Source organism: Stegodyphus dumicola, chromosome 3 (assembly GCF_044657685.1).
Source record: "Stegodyphus dumicola isolate Sdum_Otavi_A_Nest chromosome 3, ASM4465768v1".
Taxonomy (NCBI): Eukaryota; Metazoa; Arthropoda; class Arachnida; order Araneae; family Eresidae; genus Stegodyphus; species Stegodyphus dumicola.
This window is the reverse complement of record NC_140770.1, coordinates 111,181,881-111,205,864: the sequence shown is the minus strand read 5'-3', so window position 1 is coordinate 111,205,864 and position 23,984 is coordinate 111,181,881. Positions and strand designations below refer to the sequence as shown.

General features: G+C 32.2%; 1 protein-coding gene across 3 annotated transcripts in view; it reads right to left on the bottom strand.

Moving 5' to 3' along the window:
• Positions 1-15,360: 15,360 nt before the first annotated feature.
• nonC (serine/threonine-protein kinase Smg1) overlaps positions 15,361-23,984 on the bottom strand; it is a 219,019-nt gene continuing 210,395 nt past the window's right edge. For all 3 annotated transcript variants that reach the window (XM_085813192.1, XM_085813194.1, XM_085813196.1), the window contains one exon: positions 15,361-18,251. In XM_085813192.1, coding sequence (XP_085669318.1) covers positions 18,174-18,251 — 78 coding nt within the window. In that variant the 3' untranslated portion in view covers positions 15,361-18,173. The remainder of the gene's footprint in view (positions 18,252-23,984) is intronic.

The following is a 23,984-nucleotide window of genomic DNA, read 5'->3' as shown; positions in this document are numbered from 1 at the left end:
CTGTGGTAAAGCAATGGAATTCAGGTTTTAAACCTTTGTAGCCTGATACCTGATATCCTGTTATAGCATCCGTACAAGGATATAATTGCATACCTCATCAGCTTCAAGAATCTTACTTTATTTTTTAAATAATTTTATATTCAAAGTTTATCATTCATTCTTCCAGTATTTAATTTTTTGAGCATTTACACAATTTTTGTTTATAAAATAACGTATATTTCCATTTAAAATAATTTCACTTTTTTCTTTTGCAAATTAATTTTAGAACTATTTTATACCTAGCCTCCTTAAAGAATTATATCAGTTATTCTGTAAAAGCATATTTTGATTGATTCCAAAAAATTCATTTTAAAATAATACTAAAATCTACAAAGCGAAAGCATGTTTCGATGTCCATCAAACAAAAAGTGGAATTGCTTCAAAAAACGGATAAAGGCATATCCTTTGTTTCTCTAACCATTTCACGCTGCTCTGCGGGGGGGGGGACATCGCGGCGCGCAATGAACTGGAAGTTGATTTGTTCAGCACTATCCTTCAGGGCAGATGTTTTTATTTTATTCGGCTTATAATTCCTTAATAAATGTAGTATTTCATCTCGATATACTCCGTCTTTGATACGATTTAAATCAAATTCCTCGTCATTATAAATATCACGAATACACATCAAATAGTTTTCTGGTTGCAATTTTCTAATTTCGACTATGCGTAATGTATGCTTTACGCATGCGCGCGTTGAAAGAAATATTTAATAAAGTAAACAAATAAATATTAAGTTTTTTTTTTTTTTTTTTTTTTTTTTTTTTTTTTTTTTTTTGTAAATTTTGACACGCTTTAGATCATAATTGCTCTTTATTTCGTAAATTACGGTTTCATATTTTTAATTTTATAATTTCTGCATGCCATCTTACCAGATTTAAATTTATTATTTATAATCCGGAAAAACCGATAATCCGGAGTCGCCGAAGTCCCGACGAGTCCGGATTAATGATTTATGACTGTATTATACTTCTGTATACTGAACTCTTATCTGTCTAACATATTTGAAGCTGTTAACATTATTAAAAAGTGAAGTACAAATGTTAATTGTGATGGATTATAATTTATGAAAGCCTAATATATTTTTTAATTACAGAATTGCATGAAATATAGAAGTTGTAATATACAGGGTGAACCAAACTCGGGCAATTTTTTTATCATTAATAACCAATTATTCCATAAACACTGGGATTTACACAGTTGTCGGGACGCAACATTTGTTGTCAATAGATGGAAGCATTGTATGCATTGAACAAGGTCAATGCTCTCCCTTACTCAGTGCGCGTAGAAAAAGACCATAGTGGGCAAAAGGTTGTCTATCGAACAGCATGTAAAATTTGTGCACCTTTTCTCAGTTACTAATAATGTATCAGAACTCCCATGCAATATACTGGAAGAATTCGAACTGTCTGCAGCCCACAGGGACACAATTGTCCAAATAAACAAGCAGTCTGATAAAAATGCAAATGTTTTGTATCCCCAACATCCTAGTCAGCCTAGAACTATCGACATAACATTACATGTTGCCGTGTAACTGGCATCCTTTCCTCAGCAGTCAAAGTCTACCTGTTGTTTTGTTAGCCCTGCTGAACATTCTGAGGAAAAGTTTTGAATAACATGGAGCTGATGCTATACCATTCATATTGTTAATGAGAATAATTATAACAGGTAATTTGAGTTTGCGGAGCTGATTGCTGACCAAGTTTCAGGAGAATCCTAACCTTATCCAGAATATTGTCTGGACTGATAAGGGCAAATTTCATACGATTCAGAGACACAAATGTGTGTGTTTTTCCATCTAGATAGCCCTAATCCCCCCATTGAATATGATTTCCAGTCCCAAGGAGTGATGGTGTGGGCGGCATGAAGTATGAAAGACATTGGTCTGTTCTTCCTGAAAGGTCATGTCATGGGGGGATATACCTGAGGTTGCTAAGACAGAGTGTCTTCACAGAGCTTTGATGAACTGTGGTGGCAGCAAGATGGTGCCCCACCACAATTCGCTAACACTGATTGGGCATTCATGCATCACGTTCTACAGTCAAAAGTCGTTAATTCGGACACCCATAATCCGGAATGATCTATAATCCGGACCTCAAAGCTAAAACCTTTCTGCGCATGCGCCGCTACGCGAGCGCGTAAGACCTTTACGACTGCGCATATGCGTGTGCGCAAAGGCAGAATACGTTTTCGCGTGCGCGTTTTATGTATAACGGACGGTATAAGCTAAAATTATCTAATCATCTATTTCAATTAATGTTGATGATTGCGTTGTTCCTTAATCTTCCAATTGGATTCGGCTTGTTATTTTTTGCAGACTGTAAGAGCAATTTTATAAAAGTAAACTTGAACTTTCGATTATGTCAAATAGAATTTCCGATGCTGGAGCTCCCAAAGGATCTACAAAACGAAAGTATGTTTCGATGTCCATCAAACAAAAAGTGGAATTGCTGCAAAAAATGGATAAATACATGAAGAAGGTGACAGAGAGGTTAGTAAAAACGAAAAAATTTGGATTGAAAAGTTAGTCGGTATTCTCGGCACAGCAATTACGGGACTTGAACAGCGGAACTTTGTAACTGAACAAGAAATTATGTCTGTTTATAGAATTAAAGAGAAAGTATTATCACATAAAACGAAGCAACTTAAACAACTTACATTGAAAGAAACGTTTAATAAAGTAAACAAATAAATATTAAGCTTTTTTTGTAAATTTTGATACCCTTTAGATCATAATTGTTCTTTATTTCATAAATTGCGGTTTCATATTTTTAATTTTAGAATTTCTGCATGCCATCTTACGAGATTTAAACTGATGATCTATAATCCGGAAAAATCGATAATCCGGAATCGAAGTCCCGACGAGTCCGGATTAACGACTTTTGACTGTACCTAAAAGCTGGATGATTGGCCAGTCTGATCACCTAATATCACCCCACACTTTTTTCTTTGAGGTTATGTTAAAGATAAGGTGTACACTAATCCTATAAACAGCGAGCAACATCCACATAAGGTGATTATTCAGGATTTAAAATACATTCGGAAGACGAAGTATGTTATAGAGAACATGTGAATCAATGACTTGAGTGTGTGTCTGTCCATTTTTGTAAGCATTACAATTATTAACATTTATCAATAAATATAATGTGTTACCAAAAACTGCATAGTTTGATTTCACCACATAGTATCCCCTGAATCGTATTGTTGGCTATGAGAAATACTGATACAAAACACTCAATAGCATTAATTAAAAAATGCTTGAAAAATTCATTTTAACTAGAAATAGCAGTTGATATAATGTGAATTTAACAACAGTAATAATACAGAATTATAAAACACATTACAAAACAGTGTTAGCCACTGTACTCAAGTTGAAATCGTGGCATTTCCCAGTATAAATGATAGTCATTTTTACTGAAATGTTAACAGATTTAAAATCGGAAAGCACTGAATAAAAGCAGTAGTTAAAAACTCATGTGTATTTTCATAATTTGCAAAATATATTGATAAGATAAGATAATACTAATCAATAAATTCACATTAAGATATAGAACACATAATGTGTACATTTATAATTATCCTTTTTTTAAGCAAAAAAAATTAAAAATATATCTTACTTAGCTTGTAAAAAAGTTCATTATTTGCTTAAAATTTTCATTTGCATGATGGTTTATCTTCTTGAAAAATATACTTTCTAAGCATTCTCCTTCATTAACAGAAACACTTGGTAAATAACAATGCAGTAAGTACAGTCTATGTACAGTGCGGGGGGGGAAAGCCGACAGTTCTGTATCTCCCGTTCTACTGGGCTGATTGACGAAATTCAAATTGCGTTCTTCGTTCTTCATGTTTCCAAAGCTCGACTTAAGATATATTTTAGATTTATATATAGCACTATTCTAGCATAGGTATTTTGATACAAAATCGAATTTTTTTTGAAATAACATACCAATTGTTTTACATATTTCGATTCTACGACTCAAATTATGCCAGACTGCCAAGTTTTGTAAAAATGGTACGAGTAGTTTTTAAAAAATTAGCTCTCAAAATTTTAGCTCCTCAATGTTTTCCTTTCACATTTCGAAATTTAGGTTCATTCCGAATAAAACTCTGCCATTTTTTTGTGTTTTATTTTTAAATAATTTTAATAAATTTTTCGAAAAAAATTTTGAATTATAACCTATAAAATTTTTATCATCATCTTAAAGTAGACGTATTTCTAAACATACCTGGCAAAAAATTATGAGTTTTTTTATTTAAAATTTTCTGAGATATACACGAATTTACATATTTTCGCGTTTTAAAATTTAGCTTTTTTTAATTTTATTTTTTGAGCGATAATAACGCCAAATGTGGTTTATGGATTTTGTTACAGTGAATTGCCGCAGCTATTTTTAACCATAAATTTCAAATAAATTTTTAGGGGAATTAATTATATGAAATTTTTTCCGTCAAGGATGCATAATAAATATTTATTAATACTATGCGAAAAGATATTTTTTAAAAATTATGGATGACATTATTCAAATTTTTAACTTTTAATTTTTAACTTTAAAAAAAAAATTTCTTTCTTTCTTTTTTTAAAAAAAATATTTGTAAGAGTAAATTTTTATCGTCGGCGTGTTATCGTCTGCTACTTTAACTTCATTTAAATTGTCTGAAACAGGGAACTTTCGTTTGATGTTTATTTGAATATTATGAAAATATTTTAATGACATTTTAACTGCATAATTTATTTCTAAACAGGCTGTTGCTGAAAGAGCGGCTGATACTATCATCCATATTTTTAAAGCACAGTTTATTTTTATAGAAACATAAGATTTAGAATAATCATTTTTATAAAAGTCAAATTATGATATAAACATACAACCCTCTAGAGACCGAATTAATGGAAGTTCAACGGTTATGTAGAAATGATCTGCAGCTACTTAATGGCTGGGTAAGTCAGCAAGTTAATGTGGACAAGTAAGAATAATTATATAAACGACACCCAACATTCTGGATTCAATTACCAACGAGAGTACGATGTTTATTAAATGAATTTAAGAAGTTTCTAAACATAAAATATCAACTCATTTTTTATCCTAAAATGTATTTTTCTGTGTAGCGTATTTTCATTATATCCTTAAAATTCTAATTTAGAATGTAATTGTCAAGAACTGAATTCTAATCACCAGTAATATAATAAGTGATTATTACGGTTATTAATAAATCCTTCTTATAAAGTAATTGCAATACTTCAAAAGTTGTCCTTTTCTATACAAATATTTCTAATTTTATATTAATCAAGATTGCACAAGATATTATTTATTTACACTCTTCAATTCTTACAGTCAGCTCTAGTAGAAATTACAAATCAAGTATGTTTAATTAAGGAATGACCATCTAAGTTTAGAAACAGCGTATTGGTGCCGTAATAGCAATTCAATTATTGGCGCCGTATCTTTCATGTTTCTCCCGATTAACAAGCTACATGATTTTCAATGAGTGTTCCGGCTTTTTCTTGTAACTTCACATGGAAATCATGCTTAAACTAGGTTAGTTGGTTATTTGAACATAGAAAGAACATGGGAGCTATTTGGTTAAGATGCTTTCATAGAAGACTTTTGTAAAGAGAACACAAAACTACGAAAACCAACCATGCAGCCTGGGTTAGACTTCGCAACAAACAATTAGTATTTAACAATCTTCAAATGCTAGGCCAAGTTTAAGTTTTGTTAATTCGTTAGTAAATTACCAAGCCGTAGTGCAAATGAATATTCAATTTCTTTTGCAATAATTGTATTCACTTAATATTCTTGGAATATGTGCTAAAGAAGGACTGTTCTCGGAAGATTAAAGAAGCGTTTAAATCCAGTGATATTAGGTTTGTCTTACAAGCTCAGGTATCAAAACGATTCTGCAATTGCACGAGTAGTTGACTTGTAAATGGCTGAGAATTAAGCAGATGACTTTTAATCTTACGTTATTCAGTTAGAAAACGTATTTCAAATGTTTATTGCATGGCAATGCATCTTTTCGTTATTCAATAACCAATCGGAGAACCACTTCTGTTCCGAAAATAAGTATTTGTACTCAGTCGTCCTGCGCATGTGCTTGGTACTATGATATTAATTAAAAGGCATCTGCACGCCAACGAGTTTAATATTCCCAATAGCAACAGCATTGAAACCACTGCGATCATTCGCGCACAAATGAGCCGATTGTCATCATCTCGGCTTATAATCCCCCCAGAAACATTCTCACCAACAATGACTTGCAAATTTTTAACAATATCACTCAACCTGTTATTATAGCAGGGCACCTGAATTCTAAACATTATAGCTGGAATTCTCAAAGAAATAACACAAATGGCAACAAACTTTATAGCTATGCTCTTACGAATGACCTTAGAATTTTTGGAACAACGGAACTTACCAGGTATCATCATACAGGCAGCTCGGATGTTCTCGACATTGTTATTACGAAAAATATCCAGCAAATCCCTTTCCTACAGGTGATTAATCAATTAACCTCTGACCATCTCCCTGTTAAATTTACTTACCATTGCTTTGAGAAGACCTTGCCTTTAAAGAAAATTATAAACTGTCAGAAATTCAATAATTCTCAGGAACAATTACCTGCACACCCGGCTCTTGCCGATATTGTAGACATTGAGTACAATATCACTAAGATCAATAGTAAAATTAAGAAAGCCCTTGATGATTCCACCAAATTCAAAGATTATAAGAAAGACAAACTCCCCGACCACATCATTGAGAAAATAAAAGACAAAAACCGCACAGCAAAAATCTGGCGAAGAACAGGCGATCCCACTGTTAAAAGAAATCTGAACAGAAAAATTAGGAACATCAAGACCCTCCTCCTAGAGTACAGATCAAATTGTTGGGACGATTTCTTAGACTCCATGGATTTCTCTCCGAATACAGTCTGGCGTATTGGAAATTCCTTAAGGAATATTAATAACAGAAATATTGGTCCTCTCCACACCAGTAGTGGAATTGCTTATTCTGAACATGACATTGCTAAAGCCCTTGCGCAGCATCTAGAAAAGACTTTCATCAATCATGCCTCTAATAATGATGAGACAGATGAAGAAGTCGATAATTTCATTAACCACCTAGCTGACAGAAATTGTAATAATCACTTCAACCCAACTTCTCCAGCAGAAATAAGTGATATAATTAGCAACTTAAAGTCCAGGAAAGCTCCCGGCTACGATAGTATCACCAATACGGTTCTCAAAGCTCTCCCAAGAACCTACATAGTTCTCATTACAAACATAGTCAATGCTTGTATGAGGCTCAATTACTTTCCGCAACAGTGGAAGCACACGCAGATAATTACGTTTGTCAAGCCGGGGAAAAACCCAAAGGACTTAAACTCCTACCGTCCGATCAGCCTTCTCCCCAGTTTGGGAAAGGTATTTGAGCGTGTGCTCCAAAAGAGATTAACTCAACATCCAGAGGATAAGGAAATTATATGTAAAGAGCAGTTTGGTTTTAGAGCCGGTCATAGTACCGTGCACCAACTACTGAACGTTACAGAATTTATTGCAGACTCCTTCGCAAAAAAGAACACAATCGGCAGCTGCTTTCTAGACCTAGAAAAAGCATTTGACAAGGTGTGGCATGAGGGTCTCCTCTACAAGCTGCACCTTGTTCATCTGCCCATCAGTTTTATTAAGCTCATGAAAAGGTATCTTAAAAACAGGACCTTTCAGGTAAAAATTAATGACTCTCTCTCTTCAAGAAAAAAAAATTAAAAGCGGAGTGGCTCAAGGAAGCGTTCTGGGACCGCTTCTGTTTAATATCTACACGAATGATATGCCGGTTCCTTTGAATGCAAAAGTAGTGAAATATGCCGACGACACAGCAATTTTAACCAAGTCGCTAAAACCTCAGCTTGCTGTAGATAAACTTGAAAGCGCAGTAAATATCATAGCACACTATTATGATTCATGGAAATTAAAAGTAAATCCGTCAAAGAGCCAAATTCTCCTTTTCAGACGTCATCGGAAGTTCACTCCTGTGAATGTAAATATAAAAATTAATGATCAAGCCGTAGCAATTGTTTCAAGTACCAAGTATCTAGGAGTGGTCTTCGACTCACAGCTGTTATTCAAAGAACACACAGAGTATGCCTTGCGCAAAGCCACCGCTGCTAAAATGTCTCTTTACCCTTTAATAAGAAGAAATGCTATATTAAATATCAGTCTCAAGAAGAAGATCTATACCAGCTTAATAAGACCCACCCTACTTTATGCAGTGCCTATCTGGGCCACTGTGTACAAGACTTATAGACACAAACTACAGGTCTTTCAGAACAAAATACTCAGACAAATTGTTGACTCCCCATGGTTCGTACGTAACCTGCAGATACATAAAGAACTAAAAATAAGACCCATAGCTGATCAAATTCTCACCACGAGCCACAATTTCTATGCTAAAATAGAACTTTCTCAATACGAACATATCTGTGATCTGATAAATTATGATCCTACTATAGAAATTGCAGCAAAGCGCCGAAGAGGCATCTTCCATAACAGCAAATGGTGAAATGTGTATATATTGTACATAGTACTATTATCTTTATTTTATCTTCATTGTGTCATTTTACTAGTGTCTTTGAAACTTTATAGACTTATGGACATGATCCGTGTACCTGGATCTTCAAAGCACTGATCTTATATTTGTCATTTTTGTAATCTTCTTATTGTTATATCAGAGACTTTTTAATATTGTGGACTTATGGACATGATCCGTGTACCTGGATCTTCAAAGCTCTGATCTTATATTTGTCATTTTTGTAATCTTCTTATTGTTATATCAGAGACTTTTTAATATTGTGGACTTATGGACATGAACCTGGATCTTCAAAGCATTGATGATCTTATATTTGTCATTTTCGTAATCTTCTTATTGTTATATCAGGGACTTTGTAATATTGTGGACTTATGGACATGATCCGTGTACCTGGATCTTCAAAGCTCTGATTATTTATTGCTAGTGTAAAATGTTTTTCACCATTTGCTACTTCGCTCAAATACCGCCGTCCCTATATGTACATAGTGTATAGTTTCAGTAACTCATGTGCCTCAGTGTTGTACAAGAACTATAGTGTTTAATTTCTCAGACCAAGACTTCACCGAATTGTGATATCTACTATTTCAAGATGCATTGGCTGTGAACAGTTCACGGGAGGGTGACCCCCACCTGACTACCACTGTCCAATCTGTGTTTTACAGCAAGGATGAATTTGAATATTTTGTTTAGCTAATCTGTTGTACTTAGTTGTGCCATTTGTCTTCATTTAGATCGCGATATTAGTTTAATTATTCCAAATTGGATAACCTGTTTCAAAACTTGATAATTATTAATATATCCAATATTTCTCATTGCACGCGTAAGCTGCTTTGCTCGGAGTCTCAAAATTTGACAAGTTTCGCCTAGTTGGCGCGGCGTAAATCGCCTTAATAAAAACTTAAGTACTAACGCCTTAGGACAATTTACCAACAGAGACGGTTAAAGTAGCGGTTGGCTACTAATTGCCGCCTAGCCATTGACTCGATTTCGCATGTGCTTCAAATTTGTCTTCTTGTGATTTATTTTCTTTCTCAAAAACTAAAGTTGCCTCTCAAAGAAAAATTTGACACGGAAAAGACAAAAGGAGTACGACATCTACTTTTAGGGGCATGTCAAAACCAGATATCTATATATATCTCTTCTCTTCCATTACATGTTGTGCATTCAGACACAAGGTTGCATCAGCGTAAATTCTATAATCTATTTTTATTACACTCTGATTACTTTATTAACATACAGTGAATATATACTAAACCTTTTACTTAAGATTCAGTAATTCGGAATTTTTGTCAGAACTAGATTTAGAAGATAAGTCAAATAGAATATTTCGATAATCCAATAAATTCAAGGTCGAATTTTCAATATTTTATTTTCGGAGAGAGGGCAAATTTTTTGAGTTTTGGTCCATTATCCTAAGTATATTTGCATCGATTCGTTAATTTTTTCATAAAAGCGAAAAATCTTATGCATGGTATACATATAATGCGTAACTTCGAATTAAAATTTAATAATATATACGGTGGTTATAATTAAAGTTCCACTTTGAAATGGTCATAAAAGGAAAACTACTGGACCAAATGTTATCAAACTTGGTAATCATGTAAAGGAGGTCATGGGAATTTATTTTCTGCGAAGAAAAGAAGTCTCGAAACCTCACCACCAAGTGGGGGGGGGGAATGGCGCTGTATGCAATATTGTTAAACGAAATATAGGTCGGAATCTATTACACGGGTTTAATATGTTGTATACCCTTAAGAAGCTTTGAAGTAAGCAAATTACCATTTAAAAGCGTTAAATTCGATAAAAGTCGAGAGCGCCATCTGTGTAAGGGAGAAATTCGTTCAAGAAAACCACGAATTAGCGATTGGAAAACGTGAGATCGCAAATCAATCGCAAAACTGCGTACAATCTGGAAGTCGTTTTCTTACAGATCGCTAATTTGAAATTTTTGAAGCCTGAATTCGGCCCTAAAACGTGAAGATATTGATTCAAAACCCTTTTAATTGATTTGGGCCAAAGAAATTCCTCGTGTTATCTACCTAGTTCCATTGCATAGCAGCGGAATGACAGCTAGTTTCATAACTGAACCATTTTTCTTTGAAGAGCAGTCGACAGCTGGACCACTGTGACTGCAGCTCGCTTAGAGTCAATGTTAAAATGTTTCGTGATACATGAACTGCAGTAACGTGGTTTTATGCAGGGCTGAGCCCCACCTCACATGTGTCGCACAGTTACTTAGGCAACATTTCACGAATGAACTTCTTATAGGCAGTCACTTCCCCACTTCTTGGACACCTCGGTCACCAGACCTCAAGCCTTATGACTTTTGCCTATGGGGTTATCTCAAAAGCACTGTTTATGGTGATAATCTAAACAATTTCACAGAAATGAAAAATGTGATACACCGACAGTCGGTAACATTCCTCCTGACATGCTAAGAGCTGCTGTTCAGAATGCAGTAACAGGATTTAACTTGCTTTCGGAAAATACTGGACGCTACATTGAACAAGCTTTGTAACACGTTTCAGAAACGATTAAACATATTTTAAACCGATGTCTTCATGTCTTATTTCATTTAAGAATATTGTATGCAGCACCATTCCCCCCTGGTGGTGAGTTTTTTAACTCTCCCCCCCCCAACCCCGCGAAAATAAATTCCCATAACCTCCTTTACACGATTACCAAGTTTGATAACATTTGGTCCGGTAGTTTTCCTTTTATGGCCAGTAATTTATTATTTTTAAAGTGGAACTTTAATTATAACTCCCATGTAAATTAAACTTTAAAAGTTTGGTTAAAGTCCCAGCTTTAAAAAAAATATAAACATAAATTTTTATATTAATCCTCTTAGATGCTAATTTTTTTCCTCGCGTTATAAATTGTATAAAAAAAACGATCTTTAATATGATTTAGATTGTTTCAGCCGATATAAGAATCGGGTCACTCAGTGGTACAGAATAAACACTGCTGGACTGTTTTATTTCTTTGTGATTTAGCAAAAAATCTTTTAATTAAAATATTTATTCTTTGGACTTTGCTTTAAACTTTATTTATACTTAAAATGCCTAGAAAATGAAAAGCTGTCTTTAACTGAAACACAGTTGATGCAATTGATATTTTTAAAAAAATGACAAGAATGCAAAATTTATGGAAGTGTAACATTGAAAAATCTTAATTTTCTTGTGGTGAGCACTGAAAATAAATATAGAAGGGAAGAAGAAAATTAGGGTGAAAAGTAAGCAAAAATTTGAAGGGGAATTTGGCTTTCAGAAATACCAGGGTGTTTCGAAAAGTTGGATGCTTTTGAATATACTTTCAGAATACTTCAAGGAATTTGGGTTTTCAAAGAGAAAACACTTGGACGTGTAATCCAGCAAATACCATTAATAGAGCTTGTGATCACGGAAAAGACAAAAACGATATCATTGCAGATTAAAGTGAAGAACGAGTGGTTTTTGACTATATGTTTGTATAAATTTAAATTACGTTATAGAACATCATATAATCATAAACAGAGAATCCCATGATTTCTTAGTCCAATGATTCCAATTTCTTAATCCCATGATTTGAATTATTTGAATGTTCATGAATTTATCCGGTGATGTACATGGATGTCACCTAAAGACGTTTTCCCTCTTGATGAAACCAGTCTTTCCTTTCATCTCATGCCTTAAAATGCTTAACCTCTAAAGACCAAGTACTGATGAAATGGATTGAACTGGATTATTAAGTTGCGGCAAAGCAGTTCTATTCCTAAAAAGGCTTCATAAAAAACTTTCTAAGGGAAACCAGCTGGCATACACGTTACAATGAGAAAAACCACGAAAACGCCCATGCAACCAGCCCGTTTTCGAACTACCAGTGTTCAGCAACTTTACCGCTTGGACGTTGCTGGCTTTATGGAATAGAAGGCGAGAAATTTATTTAAAATGAATGTCAGAAATACCAAGATGTTTCGAAAACTTAGATGCTTTTTAATATGCTTGCAGAATGTCTGAAGAAAAGAGCAAGCCATTAAGAAGAAAAAAATTAATTTTTGCACAAAATTAGATTTTTTTTAAATTTAAAACTTTTTAATCTTATGATATTTGATTCTTGCGATTTCAAAAATAAAATATTTGACTAAAATATGAATAACATTTTAAGAAACTAAATGTAGGATGATAAAATCATGTAAAGCAATGAGCATAATGTTAAAGCTATTTAAAGCAATATATGCAAGTCATCCTAAGTTAAAATGTTGGTTATACATCTTTCTCACTTATATATTTTTTCTGAACGGAACACTGAAAGGCATGTTAACTGTATTTTCTCTTTTAATATATTCAGTTTTCAGATGCATCGTAGTCTGGGACACAAAGTATTCTTCGGAAAGAAACGCAATTCAAATAAAATAAAATCCTGGAAAATTTATATTAATAAATATATTTTAAATGCTCAGTTCGAATGAAAAAATAGTAAATTTGAGAGACAATGCAACACAAACAATTAAAATAAAAGTCTAAAAATTTAAAAAATTACCTAAAATAATAACTGTGACAAAATATATATATATATTATATAAAGAAAACTATTTGAAAAAAAAAAATAAACAATGCATTTAAACTACGCGGTTCGAATGGCTAAATAGAAATTTTTAAATCGGTTATTCCAAAGAAACCATGCAACTTAAAGAATTAAAATGAAATTCGAAAAAGGAAAAAAAAATATTTAAAATAATAGCATAAAAATATAATATAAAGAACATTATTTGAAAGAAAGAACGTTGTGATTTTTTTTTTCCTCTCACAGAAAAAGAAAATAGGTTGCCATATATTAAGAAGTTCGCCAAGTGAACTCTTCTTGGCACAACTGAAAAAAAAAAAGCGCCAACATAAACTTGTGAATTTCTCCGTAAATTTTTCACCAAATTTTACAAAATTTCACATTTGGGCATAATTTGAGTTGCAGAATCGAAATATGTAAAAAAATTGGCATGTTATTTCAGATAAAGTCTGATTTTGTGTCAAAACACCTATGTTACAATAGTGCTATACAGTCAAAAGTCGTTAATTCGGACACCAATAATTCGGAATGATCTATAATCCGGACATCAAAACTAAAAACTTTCTGCGCATGCGCCGCGTTGACACATGCGCAGAGGCGTTCACGCGTGCGCGTAAGACCTTTTACGACTGCGCATATGAGTGTGCGCAAGTGCAGAATACGTTTTCGCGTGCGCATTTTATGTATAATGGACGTATAAGCTAAATAATTATCTATTTCAGTTAATGTTGATGATTGCGTTGTTCCTTAATTTTCGAATTGCATCCGGCTTATTATTTTTTGCAGACTGTAAGAGCAATTTTATAAAAGTAAGCTTAAACTTTCGATTATATCAAATAGAATTTCCGATATATATTTGTTAATATGTAAAGGATCTAAAGCGAAAGTATGTTTTGAAATCCGAAATCTGTTTATCATTTTCACGCTGCTCGGCGGCGGGCGCGTAATGAATTGGAAGTTGGTTTGTCAGCACTATCCTTAGATTTGGGCCAAAGAAATCCCTCATGTTATCTTATCTTCAGCGCAGATGTTTTTATTTTATTTTGCTTATAATTCCTTACCAAATGTAGTATTTCATCTCGATATGCTCCGTCTTTGATATGATTTAAAACAAGTTCCTCGTCATTATAATTCGCTTCCGATAGCGAAGAAAAGTGACAGAGGTTATTGAAAGCAAAAAAATTTCGATTGACAAATTAGTCGGTGTTCTTGACACAGCAATTATAGGACTTGAACGGCGGAACTGAACAAGAAATTATGTCTGTTTAATAGAATTAAAGAGAAAGTATTATCACATGAAACGAAGCAAAACTTAAACAACTTACATTGAAAGAAATGTTTAATAAAGTAAACAAATAAATATTAAGCTTTTTCTTTTTGCAAATTTTGATACCCTTTAGATCATAATTGTTCTTTATTTCATAAATTACGGTTTCATATTTTTAATTTTGGAATTTCTGCATGCCATCTTACGAGATTTAAACTGATGATCTATAATCCGGAAAAATCGATAATCCGGAATCGCCGAAGTCCCGACGAGTCCGGATTAACGACTTTTGACTGTATATAAATCTAAAATATATCCTAAGTCGCGCTTTGGAGATATGAAGAATGCAATTTGAATTTCGTCAATCAGCCCAGTAGAACGAAAGCTATAGAACTGTCCTCCCCTCTTTTTTTGCGCACTGTACTTATGTGCTTTAAATTACCACACTAGCTTATATATACCAAAAAAAAAAAGTAGAATGACAATTTTGTGCAGCCTTATCTTTAAAATATATATTAAAGTAATTGTTACTCTTCAGCAGCATTTTTTTTTGAACAGTTAGATTAAATCAAATATTCTCCCTTTAAAAACTAACAAACTGAACTTATAAAGTATGCATGCATCCTCGTCCTAATACATTAAATCCAGAATCATTCTGTATTTGAGCCAGTGAAACTATACAAGATTAATATTCTATAGTACATTTCCTTTTAAATCTTTTCTAAAAATATACATTTTTTAATGGTTTATATTTTCATATTGGTTTTTAATACTTGAATTTCCTTAAAATGTACCGTAAAACTATATTCTCATCTGCTTGATAAAATTCTAGAAAGTTCCTTCGTATCTAATACAAGTAATTCTTATTTCATTAAAAGATATGTCTTAAGTATGTGAATATAAATTTAATGAAAAATCAGATGCCAATTAGGGATGAAATTTTTATTTTCCAAACATATCTTTCATGGAGAACAATCCAGTATGATTCAATAGTACACCAACTACAAGTAATTACTATGAATGGTAGATATGCATCCATTAACAGTAATTACAACTTCACATCCAACAAAACTCCACAATACGTACAAATACATAAGTGCTGAAATCATGGCTTATCATTCTTGAAACCAATTAGCCATATGAATCAAAACACGAAGAAAAACATTTTAAACACACAAAAGGGCAGAAATATAAAACACACTAATTTAAAATGATAATTCTAAAATATTTTAAGGAAAAACATATCAGGATAAATAAATGTTATGTGAACAGTCAAGAAACATATGAAGAGATAAACCACTTTTTAAAAAATTTACTTTTTAATCTTAAATATGAATGGTACAATGTAACCAAAAAGTCATGTGAAGAGTCAAATGTCCTTTCAATCAACTGGAACAGTTTAACTTTCACATTATTTTGTATTTGTGGCACACAGCACAGTATAATTCTTATTTCATAAAAAGCAGCTTTGGACAACTGCGCAAAATTACATGTGAGAATAAAAAGGGTGACAGAAACTAAAACTAGGCATATAGTCATTGAATAATATCACTAAAACAAGCAATAAAAGATGAATTAAATACCAAATTTGTATTCTGATAATAATGCATAAATTAAAAATACCACAGGAGTTCAGTTGTCTAATTTTATAAATTTTTGATATCAGCTAGTTTGAAAATTTAAATTATATTTAATAAAATACGCATATGAAACTGAAATAGTAAAGGCCTTCTTTTTAGTCAGAAATATATTCCTCTGTCGGAAAAATGTTAGAATTACTTTAAGGAGTAAAAATTTTAATCGGTGTAATTTATTTATTTGTTGAGAAATATATGTAGTTTTTCAGTCCTATGATTATATCAAATGGTATTCTTTTTTAAGTTAATTCAGATAACTGAGGTCTTATAGTATAAAGTTTCAAAACATTTTATGTCTTGTCTTACTTGATGTTCAAATACTCACAATAAATACTGCTCTTTAAAACAGTTTTTAATAGAATGCTAATATAATTTCATTAAAGTGTTACATAACTTGTTTCAGATTACTGAAATATACTTTTGATTGAGTACTGGATAAATAAAGAACACAAGCAAAACATTTTAATTTCCTTTTTTAAATTAACATCTGAAAAAAACTTTATCCTTTTACCAAGATTTGAACTAAAAATTATACATGAAGGTGCATGTTTCTATCCCATTGTGTAAATATATTGAATATATTTGAGTGCTGATTTCCTTTTATAGTAAAATAATGGAATTTATTAAAGCCTTTACATAAAGCTATACACTAAACAATTCATCAACTAATGCCCTTTCAAGCTGTTCCTTTTCACTAGAAATAAAATGTATAGTTTTTATTTATACTATGATTATTTTGCACATTAAAATATGTATAAATTTTATGAGGATTTTTTTATTATTATTAAAGACAAAAATTTAGAATACACCTTCACAGATTTAATTAGATTTATGAAAAACTGTACTGGTTTTAATCCATGTTACTGCATTGCCAGAGTGGCACTTTTCAGAAAATGCAATAATGTTTTTAGATGCTATTAAATTAACTACTAGTTTTGATATGATACTGGAATTTTAAGATTACTTTTCTCAAAATGCAGATGCATTTAGTTACTAAAATAAATTTTTAAAATTTGTTATAAGATGATGTAAAAATTGCAAATAGTCTTGAGGTAATGAAAATGCAGATCAATACAAAATTATTTTTAAATATAGATGTTTAACAGTTTCCAAACAGCACAGAATTGCAATCAGAGATCTATTTTTTAGATGCTCTGACACCTTCCAACCTTTGGATTCTTTTTTGTTTTATAGATAAAAAGAAAATCTGCACAATATATTCAGAAATTCAATAAACAAATACGCTCATATTTAATAATTTCTACATTTCTCTCCATGTATTAGACAAATTAGTATAGTGATATGCCTTGTTAAAAAAATTACGCTTTTTATATATATTGAACATGTATGAAGTAAATTCCATTACAACACATTAGCTATTTTCATAAATCACATCTAACAATATTTTTAATCTTCCATCTTTTTGTATTCATAGAAAAATACATAAAACCGCATTAGCACCAAAACAAAATTTAAACAAATCTATAAAAATAGGCAAGCAATAACCTCAAAATTAGAACTTTTATTGGGGGGGGGGAATTAATTCAGATGCTTACTTAATAAATTAAGCCAGAAATGAATTTATAGTTATCTATTAAAATGAAAAGCATGTAAAAATATATTTAATGCACAAAATTCAAAATTGAGATGATAAAAGCTTCTGAGCAGAATATACAGATTGCAATCCTATAATGTAATTAAACAATGCCCTTTAATCCCATTAACAATATAATGATAAACTGCTAAAATGTTCAAAAAGAGGAGAAAGAAAAGACTAGAATGCACCCTTTAAACAGTCATTTGTTTAAGATAGTTGTAAACGTAATTCTCACAATATCTGCTCTGAAGTAATGTAGCAACCGGTACATCTCCTGTGTCATTCGGATGCTAGAGGATGTCTTGCCTGCAATTAGTGGTCATGGAGCGACGCTTTTGTAGTGATTGGGGCAAGCTCTGCGTTGGATGATGGACGAGTGTTGGCGAGACAATGACAATAACAAGCACGCCTTCTCGTCCACACTGGTATGAGTGGGTCAAGTAATTTGACCCTTGCTTGCATAGAGATGAAACTGGACCTCGCACAGGAGGTACTGGATAGTTAAATCACACCCATGGGGTCCAGCCTTCATACAGAACTGCTAGATTTTCCAGGTCGGTAGCCTCCTTAATGACGAAGTCAACCTAAGAACCAAAATACATTACAGTTTTGCAAGTGACAAATTCACATTTTCTGTATTCATAAATTACTATACTCGAAAATACACACTACTCTTAAAATTATATATATTAAAAATAATATTTACAGAAGACTGCAAATGCCATTAGATAAAAAAAATAATGGATTTATTAAAAAAAGGCAAGTTAACAACTTAATTAATGGTTTTAAGAACGAATGTTTAAAAAAGCTGATCTGTACAGCACGACTTCCTTGTATGAAATATTAAATTATACACACTTTTTCCTGCATTTCATTTACATATTGCTTTGAATTTCATTAGAGATATATTTCTCATAATTCAGTTCTCACTTCACGACAAAGCAAAAATACATAAAAACTCAAAATCCTATATTCAAAATTGAAAGGTATAGAAAAACATAAAACACTAAATACAGTTAAAACAATTAAAAAAATTACAATTATAGTTTCTATGCAAAAACAAGCAACTCGGGCATCGGTTAAGAAGGCAATAATTTTGTGCATAAAACTGGTCTCACTCGTCAAAATGACACCGAAGGCGTAGAAACCAGGGCTGTGGAGTCGGTAGGTAAAATGACCGGCTCAGACTCCTGGAATTTTAATGACTCCGACTCCTTCATATACAATGGTGGCCAAAATTGTGGACACTTTTGGAAATTTTTATGTTTTTGAACTTTGTATGCTTATAGAAAATGATACGTTTCACAAAATGCAAACTTGTATATATCATTTTAAAGAGAATTTATTACTGAATTCAAAACAAAACACAAAATTCAATTATTTGCAATACAAAAAAAGTTAAACAATAGTAGTTATCGATATACATTAGATCAGTTTTTCCCAACCTTTTTTGTGCTATCCTCTCTAAAATTTTTAAGCTCCCTCTAACATATACATAATTTTTAATATTTAAAAATTGAAATGTTCACGAACGAAACTTGAATGATAGCTTTTAGGAAGAAATGACTACGAAATTTTGTGAGCAAACACAGTAAGTGTACTTTAAAAACACAGAGAACTGAAATTCAAGAAAAAACTCATTTTAGTGAAAGTTTTTCATTTTAAGTATTAGTAATTTTTATTATTTAAATTAAGTGAGTTCCTTGCGCTTGATACTTGCTGCAAAGAAATTTTATGTCAGGTTCCAATTTAGATAACTTGAGTCTCAAGTCTGCCGGTTTCATTATATCCAACCAATTTCTTTTTTTCTTTTTTCTTTTTTAGCAGCAAATCATTTATGGCACCACATTCAGCAAAATATGAAGATGGAAGTGGTAACAATAGTTCTCTTGCAAATTTTGTTGCATTTGGATATCTGATTCTAGTTTCCTCACAAAGCTATGTCATCGCTCCTTTTATATTAAACAAAGTTTTAATTGACTGATCATTTTGCATTTCTGCGAATTCTTTTTACTGCATATTTGAAATATCAGCCAAATCCACTAGCATTGGCTGCATCATCCAAGTTGGGAAATCAATTTGTTTTAAGTTACAAAATCTTTTAAATCAGCCGATAAAATTTTCAGATGATCTACAATAACAAGTATAGTGGTAGTCACGTCATATTTTGGGAGCCAATGAGACTTTTCAAAATTTTTGTGGTAAATATTATATGCCTGACATAATTCAACAAAGATAATGAAACCAAATATATTCTTTTTGCATCGACATAAGTTTTATTTGCTCCTTCAAGTTGTTTATTTAATATATTTAATTTTTTAAAAGATATCGGCTAAATAACCCACAATTGCCTTGTTATCATCTGTTAACGGATTTTTCATTTTAGGTTTTTCGCTTATAAAATAACTAAGAGTATCAAATAGTTCCATAAATCTTTCCAAGCAGTTCCCTTTTGACAGCCTTCTTACTTCAGTGTGAAGTACAAGTCTCATATAGTCTTCATTTTGTTCTCCATAAAATAACTTGAAAAGACATTCGCATTTGGCCCTAATTTTAATAGCATTGATTCACCTTATAACTGAATTTAGTACTTCATTTAGAACAGGTGAATTGTTTTTAACTACCAGGTTTTCTCTATGAATAACACAATGCACAAGAAGCATTCCTGGATTCTCATCTTTTATCAATTTTAAGCAACCCCATTTTCTTATTCCCTGCATTATTTTATTTTTCAACCCTATTATTAGGAGCACCATCTGCAGTACAAGATGTATTATATTTTTTATTAGTATATTTTTTAGCTTACTATAAATATCTTTGGAGGTAGTGGTGCTTTCTAATGATTTACAGAAGAATATTTCTTTGGCAAAATCCCCTTTATGAATATATCTTACATAAGTTACAAGTACGGCCTCACTGTCTCTCAAAGTTGGTTCATCCATTTGCATCGAAAAATTTTTTTCAGCTTTTCAACAAGTTGTATTTCAATATCCTCATTTAATCTTTCTTCTGCAAACAGTATTGTTATTTAGTGGCATAGCTTTAACGTCATTGTCATCTTTTTCTAGAACAGTTTTAAATGCTGATATTGATGGTTTGATTGAATTCTCCTCTATAGTAAGGCTTTTTTAAGATTAAGCGATGAGTAATGAAATTTGATAAATAGCCTCAAGAGCATGATTAACAGTTGCATTATGAGCAGTAAATAGAGACTTTAATATTACTTTTTTTTCAAAAAAATTCCTTAAAGTATGAAAATAATTCAAATCTGAATTAATATCAGCATTATGTTTCACCTTCAAATGTGCCTCAAGACGACCTAGTTTCATTGATTCGTTGGTCAGGCATTATTGGCATAAAAGACAAAAGTTGACCATTTAATGGACCAGGTATAAAACCAAATTTTAAATATGCCTCCAAACACTGTCGAACGTTTTTTTCTTGCTTGCACCCCTCATTTCACTAAGGGCTGAAAGAAATAAATATAATATCAATATAAACAAAGCTGAAAGCAGCTACTGTTGCCATTCAAGGAAAGAATAATATACTGGTTGCCATTTTTACAGTAAAAAATAAAATAAATTCGTTGGCTAAAATGTGCGAGAAACGTCTGGAAAGCATAATGTGTCAGTTATTTAAATGCCTTTAAAAGCATTTAAATGTCCATGTCTACAGCGAGAATTCTTTATAAAATATTTAAAATGCACCGCAATTTAAAAACTTTTTTACGTATACATCACTTATATTTTTCTTTATTTTGGGAAATAAAAAATGAAATTTCGAAAAATTTTGACTTCATGAAACATATTTAGAACGTCCTTTGTCCCCTTAAACTCTACACAAGTCTATTTTCGAATTGCCCCCCCTTAACAGTCGCATTGCCCCCTTGTGGGGCGTGGGCTCCACGTTAAGAAACACGACATTAGACAGTGATGATTGCAGTGAGTTATCAGTACTTGGTAGGGTACCCTTTATTTTTGATTACAGCTTCACATCGACGTTTCATTGAGCTGACAAGAGTTTTAAGCTCTTTTTTCATTATTACATGATGCCAGGAAACAATTATAGCCTCAATTAGTTCCCTTTTATTTGATGGGCGCCTCATTCGGACAAGAGGTTTCAAACGGTGCCACAAATTTTCGATAGAATTGAGGTCAGGACTGTTTCCTGGCCATGACAACAATTTAATGCTCTTTGTACGAAACCACTGTTTCGATATTTTGAACCGTGTGGCAAGGAGCAGAATCCTGCTGAAATGTAAACGAAACATTATTGGGAAAGAAATCTTTGATGGAAGGTAGAAGTTTTGGTTCTAGAATAGTGTCAATGTATTTTCTGGCATTCAGTGTCCCATAGATGACATGAAGGCGACCAATAGCATCTGCTGACATGCATGACTAAATCATAACACTAACTGGGTTCTTCACAGTTGCTTGAATGCAGTCAGGATGTAGCTCTTCTCCTATTCTACGTCTTACATATTTTCGCCCATCACTACCAAATAACGATATCTTAGTTTCATCACTCCATATAACTTGTGACCACTGATCATCTGTCCAATTAATGTGTTCCTTTGCCCACTGTAGTCTTTTTTTTCGTTACTGAAAATTAAGATAAGGCTTTTTTCGTGGAATTCTACCTCTTAGACCAACATCTGTTAATCTTCTCCTGATTGTTCTTAACTGTCAGAAACACCAGCATCATACAGATCACTTCTGATGACCGCTGATGACATTTTTCTATCTTGGAGACATAGTCTTTTTATTCTTCTGTCATCAATAGATCTGGTGCACCTTTTTCGGCCTTTTCCTTCTTTGTTTTTTATTGAATTTGTCTCCTGATATCGTAAACAAAACTTTCGGACTCCAGATGTCACTGAACCACCCACCTGTCTTGCAATTTCAGCATAGGAAAGACCACTTTCTCGTAACACAATAACATTACATCTCTTTCTAGGTGTCCAATCTACTCTTTTATTTGATGTCATTGCTTCTTGACTAAATATTAAAAATTTTTACAAAAATTCCTACTTGTAATTGCAGTGTATAAGAAACAGGTTCTCCTACAGAACAAAGCAAAATAATGAATTGTTTCAAATGTAAATATGATGTCAGCTTCTACTGGCAGTTACCAATATTTGATTAATTCTCAGAACAAGAACAGTGATTGGGCAGGAAAGCTAGACATTACAAACCACTTCATAACTGTGTTTTTTATTTATATTAAAGTACATATAACTTTTTTTTGTATTGCAAATAATTGAATTTTGTGTTTTGTATTGAATTCAGTAATAAATTCTCTTTAAAATGATATATACAAGTTTGCATTTTGCGAAACGTAACATTTGCTATAAGCACACAAAATTCAAAAACATCAAAATTTCCAAGTGTCCACAATTTTGGCCACCACTGTATATGCAAACATATACACATGGGTACAACTTATTTTTTTAATGTAAAAGAAGTAATAGATGCTACAGAAAAAAACTGATGGATAGCAAATTTTTTATATTAATTAGCATTTATTATGAAATGGAAAAATTGGCATTAGTGATTTCTAAGAAACAGGAAAACTTTGGCAAGATCTTCTTGTTAGAGGACCATAGATCCGATTTGATAAACTTCAGAACTGAGAAGAGTCTTTCCACACTAACTTGAGTAGGAAGAAGAGCCATTACTGTTAGGGCTACTTCCTTTAACTTTTCAGGATAGATTTTTATAAGTTCTAAAAGAGGTGTCTTGCAAGAGCAATCCTATTTATCTATTTCTTTAAAGGCCATGTATAAATCTTGTTTGTATTTTTTTCATTTTTATATCTAAAGGCTCTTGGTTATCTAAAGGCTTTAAAACAGCTTTTTTTTTGGGGGGGGTAACTGTTATAATTGGAATCCTTTCAGATTTTATTTATTAATCCAAATTGCCACTATATATTATTGCTCTGTCTTATATTTCAAGAAATTACATAATGAAGAATCTGCATTGTGTGTATCACATTGTGATAAAACAACGGTACCTAGAGCCATGAAAATTTGAATAACATAATCTTCCATAGAGTACGGGCATGTGGAAGTGCAAGTTTGAAATTTGTCTTATGCATGATTTCAGATTTTGTAACACTTGAATGAATTTTTGATTACAAAAAAACTAAACGATTTCAAAGCAAGCAATGGCAACACTGTACGAAGAAACATTATCTTCAGCGCGCAAGACTCTGTACTGGAAATTCTAAAGATATGCTCATTTTAAAATTAATTTGCGATGTTGCTGTTGAACTGAATTTTATAGTTTGAGTATGTAGAACATGATATTTAATAAATA